Here is an 11,983-nt window from a genome sequence, read left to right as displayed (position 1 = left end):
CTGTGAGAGGCCAGCTTCCAGATCTTAAAAAAAAGGATAAAAAGAAAATGGACTTTACATTACATTAACAAGTGGAAAAGGTAAGTTGAGCATGGAACCGAATCGTTGCGGACTGCAAATGAATTCTGGTTATTTTCACAGAAACTATTTTGCAGTATTTAAGATGTCTGGCCAAGGAAATAGATGTGATGTGGATGATATTTTGCTAATTTATTTTATGTTTTGTGTATCACCATTAAATGACAGTGGTTCTGAACTAATGATTTGAAAAAGGTTGTTTTCCTTTCTGATCTCTTTAGCGAGCAGACTTTTGTTATAGCACGATTGTATGAGAGGTTTTGAGAACACAACACCTTTTGTTGTTATGCAACTGGAAACACAATTTTGGTGCTTGTTCTTCTTACACTTCTGACTCTAAACGTGCATCAACACCAATGGTAAGAAGTATCTAGGGATGCATCTTTTGCAGATTATTTTTCTTAATTGTTTAGTTTATAAAATGTCAGAAAATAGTCAAAACTCTCCATTACAAGTTCACAGAGATCGAGACAATGTCCTCAAATGTCTTGTTTTGTCCAAAAGTTTAAAAGATATTCAGTTTACCATTGAAGATTTAGAAAACCCCAAAATATTCACATTTGAGATGCTGGTACTGGTAGCAATTGCCAGCAATTATTTTTGCCATTTTTTGCTTTACAATTACTTGAATGATAATCAAGTAATTTTGAATATTAAATTATTAAAATTGTTGTTGACTAATTTTCTGTCTATGGGATAATCAAATAATCAAGTAATAGTTTCAGATACCAATTTTGTATGTGAGAGTATTTAACCTCTCCATGTGTGATTTCTTTTTCCAGGGTAAACTGCAGATCTGCAGCTATGACCACTTCAACCACCCTCCCCCGCCTCACTGTGCCACCTCACACTGTACCACAGCTCTCCACAGACAGTGATGAGTCCAGCGAGGATGACCTGTCAGCAAAAGACACATTTCAAATTATTCAAAGAGCTTACAATACATTCATGAAAAAAGTAAGACAGTTAATTAACTTTATGTGTAACATGCTGTGTTGCTTCCAGAAGTGCGCCTGAATCAAATCGTCACCGCCTGCTCAATATGAATAACAGCAATAACAATGAAGAGTAAGTACGATTGTGGAGTCACAAAGATATAAAGCCCTTGAAAAAGAGAAAGTTTCTCTTTGAAGTACGAGTCATTTCAGTAATTAAATGTGTTAATTAATCCTTTTCCAGGGAGAAAAAGAAAAAAAGGAAAAAGGAGAAGAAGGAGAATAAAGAGTAATTGTGTTGATTACAAACCTTTTAGCAAATTTTGCTTTAAAAGAATATTTGTTGCTCGGTATTCTCCAATGTATTGATGTGTGTTACAGAAACAAAAAGAAGGAGAAGAAGGAAAAGGAAGAAAAGGAGGCAAAAGAAAAAGAAGAGAAGGAAAAGGAGAAGGAAAAAGAAAAGGAAAAGGACAAAGATAAGTAAGTGCATCATTCAGAGTCACTTCCTCAAGGCACCTTTTTCTACTTTTAGATATTTAAGTTAAACTTTCCATCTCTCTTTTTGCAGGCCTAAAGAAATATTTGTCATTAATCCTGCTGGGAATTTGTATTACAACTGGCTGTTCATCATCACACTACCAGTCATGTACAACTGGACTATGATCATAGCCAGGTGACTTTTTTTCAACAATGCAATTTCCCTGCAGGTCAAATGGTCATATGATTCCATTCAGATCCATCAAGTACTATCGTCGTCTACATGTAGCTTTTTTAAAATAGTTATTATTGCAATTTTAGCAGCGAGCTGACTTTGTGCAGAGAAATAGTCTTGTTCTTTCAAAAGCTGGTAGCAGGTTCTTTAATTTAATTTGAATACACTGCAATAATAAATGCTTTAGCTTGAGACTAGTGACTTTTGCACCACATCAGCTGCAGCTGTAGCACAATAGGATATAGTGGGGAAGGTGCAACACTATTAAATTAAAAAACACACTCATCACTGGTGGTCTTCTCCTACAAACAGGGCTTGCTTTGAGGAGCTGCAGCATGACTACATCATGTACTGGGTTATTCTGGACTACACTTCAGACTTCATCTACCTGGCTGATATGTTCATCAGGACCCGAACAGGTGAAAGCTGACCTGAGCCTCCCAATCAAAATCTGTTAAAGGAAAATAGCACATTGTTTTCCAAGTCTGTCTTAAAACAACACTCACATACCCACATGTATTGTACACTGATGAAATTATGAGCAGCTACTGTTCATACTGCAAAGATCCCTTACTAATGTAATGGAAAATTCCTGGTGACCCCTCACACGTCCTACACTCTCAATATGAGATGCTTCCATCAGGTCGATGTTATAGGGTCCCAATTAAGCATAAAAGATACCTCAACAGATATAAAACCTCGTTCATCTCTATATTAGTATATCTTCTAAACTCAGGCCATAAGGTTTAAGGGAGGGTGAAATGTATTTGCACAATGTATTGTATGTACTTTATGTATTTTCTGTCCATGTATGTATCATATATGTATTTTTATGTGGCAGCCTTTTGTCCAAGACAAAACTCCATTGGAAAAAAAAAAGCAAATGATCATGTGTGTGCAATCAAGGGGCAATTATTACAATATTACTTTTGATTTAATTCCAACCTTCCCCTAGGACTTTTACAGGCACTCATGAAGAAAACCCTTGTACATATTGTGTCGTTAAACTTTCTACCTTTTTGAATGCAGGTTACCTGGAGCAAGGCCTGATGATAAAAGATAAGAAGCTGCTAGTTGATCGCTACATCGCCACCTACCAGTTTCATCTCGATTTTATCTCCATGCTGCCCACTGACTTCCTCTATTTCTTCCTCGGCCTCAACTACCCAGAAATTCGCATCAACAAGCTGCTGAGAATTGGCCGCATGATGGAGTTCTTCACGAGGACGGAGACTAAAACCAACTACCCCAACATCTTCCGCATCGGTAACTTGATCATGTACATCCTCATTATCATCCACTGGAATGCTTGCTTCTACTTCTCCTTCTCCAAATACATTGGTTTTGGTGCTGACGACTGGGTTTACCCGGCTCTGGATGATCCTGACAAGCCTGCGTTTGGGGAGTTTGGCAGGAAGTATTCATTCAGCCTCTACTGGTCCACACTTACCCTGACTACCATCGGAGAAACTCCACCACCGGCCCTGGACTCAGAATTTTTCTTCCACGTGATTGACTTTTTAGTGGGGGTCTTGATCTTTGCCACCATTGTAGGAAACATTGCCACCATGATCTCCAATATGAATGCTGCCCAAGCTCAGTTTCAGTCCCGGATTGACAACATCAAGCAGTACATGCAGGTAGATGGACCTCTTTTTGTCACTTAAGAGAGCAAAATAATCTGTTCTTTGATTATATGTTGAATGTTTGTGTTTTCCATTCATTTGTAGGTCCGAAAGGTCAGCAAGGACCTTGAGTTGCGCGTCATCAAGTGGTTTGAGTATCTGTGGAATAGTGGCAGGGCTCAAGATGAAAGAGAGGTGATGAGGTATCTTCCAGACAAGCTAAAGGCTGAGATCGGCATCCAGGTCCACATGGAGACACTCAAGAAAGTTCGTATTTTTGCAGACTGCGAGGCAGGCCTGCTGATCGAGCTGGTGCTCAAGCTGAAGGCGCAGGTTTTCAGTCCAGGAGACTATATCTGCAAAAAGGGCGATATTGGCCGTGAGATGTACATCATCAAAGATGGACAACTTGCAGTTGTTGCTGATGATGGTGTCACACAGTTTGTTGTGTTGGGAAGCGGAAGCTACTTTGGTGAGATCAGTATTCTTAATATTAAAGGCAGCAAAGCAGGCAATCGGCGAACAGCCAACATCCGTAGCATTGGATACTCAGACCTCTTCTGCCTGTCCAAGGATGACCTGATGGAGTCACTGGTAGAGTATCCGGATGCCAAAGGCATGCTGGAGGACAAAGGGCGGGAGATCCTGATGAAAGATGGTTTGATAGATTTGGATCCAGCTAACATCATACCCGAGACCAAGGAGTTGGAGGAGAAGGTTAACAAATTGTACAACACGTTGGAGCTAATGCAATTCAAGCTGAAGAAGGTTCTGGGAAATTACAAGAACACTGACAAGGCTCTGAGACATCGCATTGCAGATCTGGAACACCTAACAGGAGAAGAGGTGGAAGACGAGGATGAGGAGGAAGAAGAGGGGAAAAAGGAAGACAAAACGGTGGAAGGGGAGAAAAAAGAAGAGGAAAAAGGCAAGGAGATGAAGGAAGTTGAAGAAGAAGGTGAAGGGGAAGAGAAGGAAGAGGAAAAAGACAAAGCAAAAGATGAAGAAGAAAAGGTTAAAGAGGCAACAGAAGAGGAGGAAAAATAAACCCATTGTTTCTGTTAACACTAAGCACCTTTCTAATTAACCACAGTATAATCTTTATCACAAATTTATCTTTATTCACTTTCTTACTGGACATGCTACTTAAATGACTCAGATATTTGTCAGGGGGGGACTTGGACAAGTTGTTGAAAAGACTGTCACAATAGTCTAACCCAGTGGTTTCCAACCTTTAAAATAAATTAATGTCTGCTTGTGATCCATCTTTACAGGTTGGACATAAATTGTGAGCAGTTCAACCGAGAGTGAGGTTTACTCAGATGGTTGTTGGAAAGGATTTTAAGAGGCCTGAAGAGGTGAACGTTTCCAGTATTTCAAAGGAAAATAGAAAATCTGAAAAAACAACATACTTCTGTTGTTGAGTAGAATTATCTGCATGGTGACTAGTGAATTTTTCTTGGTACCCATTGAGTGGTGTCGACCCCCAGTTTGGGAACCACTGGTCTAACCCATTGGTTACAAACAGTTATTTGAATGAAACACTCTGTCAGTCTAGAGAGGAAATCACTCCTTGGTGGAATTGCAAACTTGCTTCTGAAACATGACAAGCAGCCCAAACAAGACATTGTCTGATTTTTGGTTTTGATCTACAGTGTATAAACCTATAAAATATCAACAATAAAAGTGAAGTGTTTGTACTTCTAGGCAGAGGTTTTCATTCAGTGGAGAAACAGAAATAACTGCGCATGTTGGAGATTACCATTCAAATGTGTGTATGTGTGTCTTGTGTATATGGCACAAGACGCAAAAGAAAAATCAGTTTTCATATCAAAAGCCCACAAATCTTCCCCACTCGTCAGGGCTTTATATGTACACACATCACCACAACACGTCACTTGTCAACGCATTCTCATGAACGGGTCCGTATGATATTGTACAAAAATGTATGCACACCAAAACGTATAATATCCTGCGAAATTAGGAGTCCGCCGGCTGGTCACGTGACGCCGGCTGGTTGCGTGACGCCGGCTGGCTACGAGCTCCATGACGCCGTGTGGCAGTTGTTTAAGCCGCTACAAAGCTTTGCGACGCGGGATACGGACCTCCGTCACAGCTCGGTCGTATCAGCTGCAGTTAGTAGATGTGCCGAAAATGGGTGACTTTGAGCCGGGTTCAGAGCACCGTGAGCTGCTGCTCGTTTCGGCAGAGAATACTGTTAAATTTAGTCCACAAAATAGGACCATTTTGCCGCGACAAAAGTTAAGATTAGGCACCAAAACGACTAATTAAGATTAGGAAAAAGATTGTGGTTTGGATTTAAACACTCCCAAGCAAACTCCGCTCCCTGGCTTGAAAGTCCTGTGTTTTAACGCCCACCCATCCTCCCCGACCACCAGCCGTGTTTTTATGCGTTGGCCGTCAATGTGGTGCATACAGCAAAAAAAGCGTGGAATGCTTACGAATTACAGTGCTTAACTTTTCGTAGCATTTTGAACGAGTGGTTCATGAGAACAGGCTGCACTTATGAACAGAACTGAACTGGTTCCACTCAAAGCCAGATGTCTAAAAGAACACAAATAAACACCACTTACACTCTCCTCTTAATAAGAGTGTGAAAGCAGTTAAGCATGTGATTATTGATCTATTGTGATTGTCTCGCAACACTGATGACTAGGTGCATGGCACCAGAACAGAGTCATATTCACAAGCTCTAATGCATTAATCAAATTATTGATAAAGCGTGACAAAGAAGAACATTCTACCAATTAGTGATATCTGGCACAGCTGAATGAGTAAGACAGAGATGTTGGTGAATTGGTGCCATTCTTAGGGGAGCTGTATGCATCACCTTGCCTGCTTTTGTCATTTTCTTTGACTTTATAATTGTCAGTGTGGTGCATTGTGGGAGGAGAACAATGTATTTGCGTTAATTAATGAAGAGATGGTTACTGCACATGGTAGCAATATAGCCCCATAAATGTGCCATGTAAGGCATTCTGTTCTGCTCTATTTGTGGGCAGTTTCATTCACAAAAATGTTATTAAAGGGTAAAAAGAAGACTTTCGGAGTTCAGAGCTTCAAGAAATCAGTAAACAAATTTAGCAGAATTAGTAATGGGAATAGAGGACCCAAAACTATTTGAAAATATTAGTAGTACAGCAGCCAGCAACATGTCATCAGAGCAATGCTTTACAGTTCATTGTAACAGTGTAACCATGCAAAAGGGGAATGCTGGGTTCGTTGATTTCAGTGACAGGGGGTTTGCATCCTGAGTCCAGTTTGGTTAGGCAACAAAAGCACTTTGGTTAAGATTAGGGAAAAATTGTGGTTTTGGGTAAATGTTAATAAACCTGTTGTGTGTCAAGTAAGTGTTTACTTTTTTCTGTATTAAACCTAACCTTAAAGCTCTAGTACTTTATCTTTGGCATCAAATAAATTCCGTAATAATCTTTCAGCATATTGTAATTCAAGTGGTCTGAGAGAAAACTAGACTGCACCTATTTATGGCTGTTTTCAGGCTTTAGAAAATCTATCCCATTATGGGAGCCTTTGGTCACTCATAGGTTATTTCAGAGAGAGAGAGCAGAGCGTTCCTATTGGCATGCATTGCCTTTTCGAAAGAGAGGGGGGAGGGAGAGCTGCATTGTTTCAATAATATGTTAGTCTATATCCACGATGTTCCAATTCCAGATTGCTCCGTTGCTTCCGGAAATTCCCCCGGAAGTCCTTCTTTTCGGCCGGATGTCCGTTACCTCCTGCTTTCTTTGTGTTGGCATTCCAGTCGATTTATGAGGAGTCTGTCCCTCAGATCTCTGCAGGGTAAATCCAGACAGCTAGCTAGACTATCTGTACAGTCTGAGTTTTCTGTTGCCCTCCCGAGGCTATTTTGCAGCGGCAAAGCGGCTTAGCGCTACCCAAAACGATTGTGATTGGTTTAAAGAAGTGCCAATAAACCAGAGCACATTTTTCTCCCATCCTGGAATGCTGTGTGGACTCGCCAGACCCTCCTCCGCAGCGCTGTGGAGGAAGGTCTGGCAATGCAAGACTATTAATATGTAGAGTTTGCAATTGTGTGAATCTTAACATATAGTGACACATTTAATTCCAAATACATTTTAATTGTAGAGATTGTTTATTTTTGTGCAACAGGTTTCTTCTTTTCCCATCACCAGGGGTAGCTTTGAGTCCTTTGCCTTTATCTGGTACACTCTACGTTGTATAAATATTAATGCCACATACTCTATGTTGTCATGAACTGAATTGCTATAGCCTATGTGTGAAAATGTCTTTGCAGACCTGGCACAGTGAAGGTTATGAGTGCATGTCATTTATCATGGAGAATTTGCTGCCTCTAAGGCTGATTTTCCAGTAGAGATATTTCTTCATGAGATTTGAAGCCGGAGGGTCCTGATTGTATTGACCAGTATTAGTTAAACGACAATAGAAGGGTCTTATTTTATATAAGCTATAAGTTAAAGGCATGTTGCAAAGCAGTAAAGCTGCATTTCTTGCTGCTAAACTTACTTCATTATGAATTTATCCACCGTGTTAGCAATGACTGTGCTCTCAATGAAACTCATCAAATGAATGGCCATAATAATCAAAATACAGTACCTGATCACTAGTGAATTAATTAGAAGCAGTGAATTATTTCAGCTGCAGCTTCTGTAGATGGTATGTGTCTTGAAGGACAAAGCTGGCATTATTTTATATCTTTGTTTTTGGCAACACATCCCATGAAAAGACCAAAAACAACAGTGTGCATAGTCCATCTTATAAAACTTTCCAACTGCATATGGCTCTTAGCCCCAAATCCATTGATTCCTACTGATTTAAAGCTTTAAAATGTTATGAGTATATACTTTAATTTTATAAAAGGCTTGAATAATTTTCTAAAACAGTTGGCTGCAGTAGATTTGAGAAAACCTTATAAACTACAGTTCGTGTTTTGTTTTCATATTGAAGAGACATGACACCCAGTGCAACAGTGTGGCTCATTTATTTTTAATAGTTTTAATAGACAACAATGAAGGGCTATGCCACAGAGAAATAAGTGATATCATGTATTGGCTATTCGAACGATTGTTGGTTTATTATAGATAGATAGTTTATTGTCATTCATGCATGTTTAAAACATGAAGGAACGCAATTTGTCACTCAGAATAAATAGAACACAGTTAATAATGCACTTCTCTAACCTATGTGCTACCATCCGCCCAAGTTGCCCACCCATTTTTTCTACCAGCCCACCCTAATATAGCAGGCTAGAACTGGCCCCGGGTGAAAGTGACGTCCACTGATTGCATTAGGGGGACAGACTTATAGAAACACTGCATTAATAGAAGGAAGGAGAACCACGTTACCTTCTCCATATGCAGCTGATATGCTAACATTTATGCATATAATATATCTTGGCTTGCCATTATCATTGCCATCATTGTCAGGAGCAAGAGTGCTTTAGTCTGATCAGAGTAGCAGTTGATATTCAGAGATAATTGCAGTGCCCTAAATTACGGTTATTCTCCGGTCTTCTGCTTCTTGCTATTGCTGGAGAAGTCTCCATGTAGAGCAGACCAGACCAGTTCCAGTAGCACAGACATGCCCTCTAATAGCCTTCAATTGATTAGTGTGTCAGTCTATTGGTGGTCAATATTCCCACTCGATTTGCACACAAAAACTGAAGTACAATAAGCTACAAAGTAAAGCTTTCATGGTTTACTTTTTAGGAACGTTAAGTTCAGCTGTCAGTATCTGAGGTAAGAACTAATAAAGAAATATTTGAAGAACAATGCTCTTTCATTATTGCTGACATTGGTTACTTTTGGAATTGATGAAATCAAATAGCCCAGAGCCCTGAAACGAGTTGTGACACACCACAGAAGCAGCCATGAAAAGAGCTGATGACAAGCTATGTAACCGTTGCCCGGATATTTTCACAAGAAATGTGCACTGGTATGTAGTACATTTTATGTAAAAAATGTAATTACCTAAAGACAATCAAGTCTCTACACGCACATAACAACGCCGCAGCCAAATAATAAGCCCACACACCTCTAAATGATCAGAGGAGAAAACAGACAGGGGTCAAGACTCTGTGGACATATACATCACTTGCATTTTTTTTTTTTTTTTTAAATAGTCTTTTGTTACAGTGTTATTTGACAGAAGTGTTACTGTAAATCATATGCTGCTTAATTTAACATGTACACAATATGCCTATTTGGACAATATGCCTATTTTGTTTCATTATTTAAAGACTGAACCTTTGCTTTTTACCCTCAAACTTGAGTAATTGTGATCTTTTCTCCCTTTTCAAAATACTAATTTCAGGGCTGTTCTTTTAACCTTGTGTGTTAGGATGCGTCAATATAACCACAATGTCCCAATTCTGGCTAGGGACCTTAGTTGTGTGCCATCCCCCTCTCTCGTCCCATGTTTCCAGTCTGTCAATAAAGGCTAAAATTACTATAAAATAATGTCCTCCTTTCTTCGAAGCAATACATTACTTACATTACTGAGTGAGGTTTTCATCATCATAAGGTGACTATGAAAAAAAGAAGAAAAAAATGATTTTCAAAATTCACCAGGTCTCGACTTGTCAGTGTCAAGTTGTAAACACTGTCAGTCTGTCAGTTTTTGCACAGTATTTATGAAACTTCCTAAAATATGTTTCCACCGTGTTCCTCAGAGAGTTAATATTTCCATCAGGACACCACTAAATATTGAAATACATTTACTCTGATGCAGACAATAGTCACTGATTCTATTATAAATCATATTGCTCTGCGGTGTGAGACTGCTGATTTACTGAAGGGAACTAAAAAGCTCAGGAACTGCAAATGTTTGGGATCTACAAAAATATTTTTTCCCCCACAGAATCCGAGACCATTAATTACATTGTGCTCTTTATTTTTTTCCCTCATTATCAAAACCAAGCCAGAGTTTTAAAAGAAAGTACTTGTCAAGGATTCATTTGTTCCCCATTTTTACCTTACGGACTAATTCTCTCTGGAAAAAAATATAGTTTTAATAAGTCTTTGAAGAAAATTAGCCTCGTGAGACCGTCCTGATCTCGCGAGCTATCTGGCGGAGTCAGGTTAGTGATAGACAGATGGTTTATCCAATCAGCTAACCAGCATTTTCACCCCTTCCCAAAAGTTCTCCAACGGAAAGTTCCCAGATGGATATGCCGAACAAATGCAAAGCAATCCATCTGGCGGAGTCAGGTTACATACCTCCGCCTTTCACCCTTTTACACTCAGTGGCACCCCGCACCGTGACGAATGCCAGGGGGAAATTACTCGCCAGGGAAGCAAAAAAGAGAATTAAAACAACAACGCAACAGGCAAAGCAAAAAAAAACAAAGTTAATATTGGAGTGGCTAGAACAGCTGCTTGTAAACGATGGAGATACTAAGAACTTATTTCGGGTTCGGCCACTGTAGCAGTTAAAACGCGATCGGAATGGGAAGTAATATTCAGTTAGTTGTCATATACACTTTCACTGCTAGATGGGAGAAATTCTTACACAATGCAGCTTTAAAGGAAATTTCAGGATGTGTAAAATGGAACAATTATTTTTCTTGTGTCTCGTGTCCTCGCTGTGTTGTGCTACAGTGTAATCTATCCGCATGAATAACACCACAAGTGAGACCTAATAGACTGAAATCACTGCATTTTTCTACAGTGCAGTCTGGCACAGTGAAGTGAAAATAAAAATAAAATTTTAAAATGTATGTTTTGAGGAAAATCCACTCTACTGGAGCCTACTTTATAGACCTCCTATAGATCTTATTATAACTAGGGATGTGTTGTTTCAAGGAATAAAATGACTCTGTATATGACATGCCACTGTATAGTCAGAGACATAGTTATCTGTTTAACAGCTTTACTGGATTGTTTGGATTTAGTAAGCCATGAAGACATGTAAATGTACTAGTGTAGAGGTTACCATTGCTCTAAAGGCTATGTAAGCAGATGGAGGTTTATCTGATGTGAAGAGTTGGATGTCTGGGAGGGACTTCAGCCTGTTAGTTGTGAATATTGATGTGACAGAAAGGGTAAGAGTCACAGCCATTCAGATACAGGATTGAACATTCTCTGTGGTGCACTGTGAGAATGAATAAGACTGTGATAAGAAAAGCACCGAGACAGACACATAATTTTACAGTGGTGGAAAAACTCAACAGAAGGAGGTGACATTGAACATCTGCTATTCATGAAGTTTAAAACAGCAGCCACAAGTATCAATCAATCTCTTTTACCACGCGTGCCACTTGTGCGTCACTGAGTGAGCACGGCGCCCTGCCTGCTGCTGCTGCTGCTGGAGAAGAGGCATTGCGCTCTCAACCACAGTCAACAGGCACTGGAGGATATTTATTACATGTTTCCCCGCGTTTTTATTATACTTACATTATACTGAAAAGTGCGGAACGACTGGAGACATTCACTGTGGGGATCTGGGAAGCAGATGTGCATTTTTTAAGGATAGTGATTTGCTTAGGTTGCGCGCTATGGTGCATATACGGTAATCCTCACATCATTCTAGCTTTGCACCTCAGTGAGTGGATCAGACTACTGAAACAACCAAATCATTATATAGTCATATATTTGGGGGAAAAGGAGAAG

At 39.6% G+C, this 11,983-nt stretch overlaps 1 protein-coding gene across 1 annotated transcript; it reads left to right on the top strand.

The window, feature by feature from the left end:
- Positions 1-882: 882 nt before the first annotated feature.
- cnga1a (cyclic nucleotide gated channel subunit alpha 1a) lies at positions 883-4,400 on the top strand. Its single transcript, XM_078271237.1, is given in 8 exon segments — positions 883-977; positions 1,084-1,150; positions 1,268-1,302; positions 1,395-1,496; positions 1,585-1,689; positions 2,041-2,147; positions 2,758-3,368; positions 3,459-4,400. Coding segments are annotated over 8 exon segments (2,064 nt in total).
- The last annotated feature ends 7,583 nt before the right edge of the window (positions 4,401-11,983 follow it).

This window comes from Sander vitreus, chromosome 2 (genome assembly GCF_031162955.1).
Source record: "Sander vitreus isolate 19-12246 chromosome 2, sanVit1, whole genome shotgun sequence".
Taxonomy (NCBI): domain Eukaryota; kingdom Metazoa; phylum Chordata; class Actinopteri; order Perciformes; family Percidae; genus Sander; species Sander vitreus.
The sequence above is the reverse complement of the archived record's forward strand: the minus strand, read 5'-3'. Positions and strand labels throughout refer to the sequence as shown.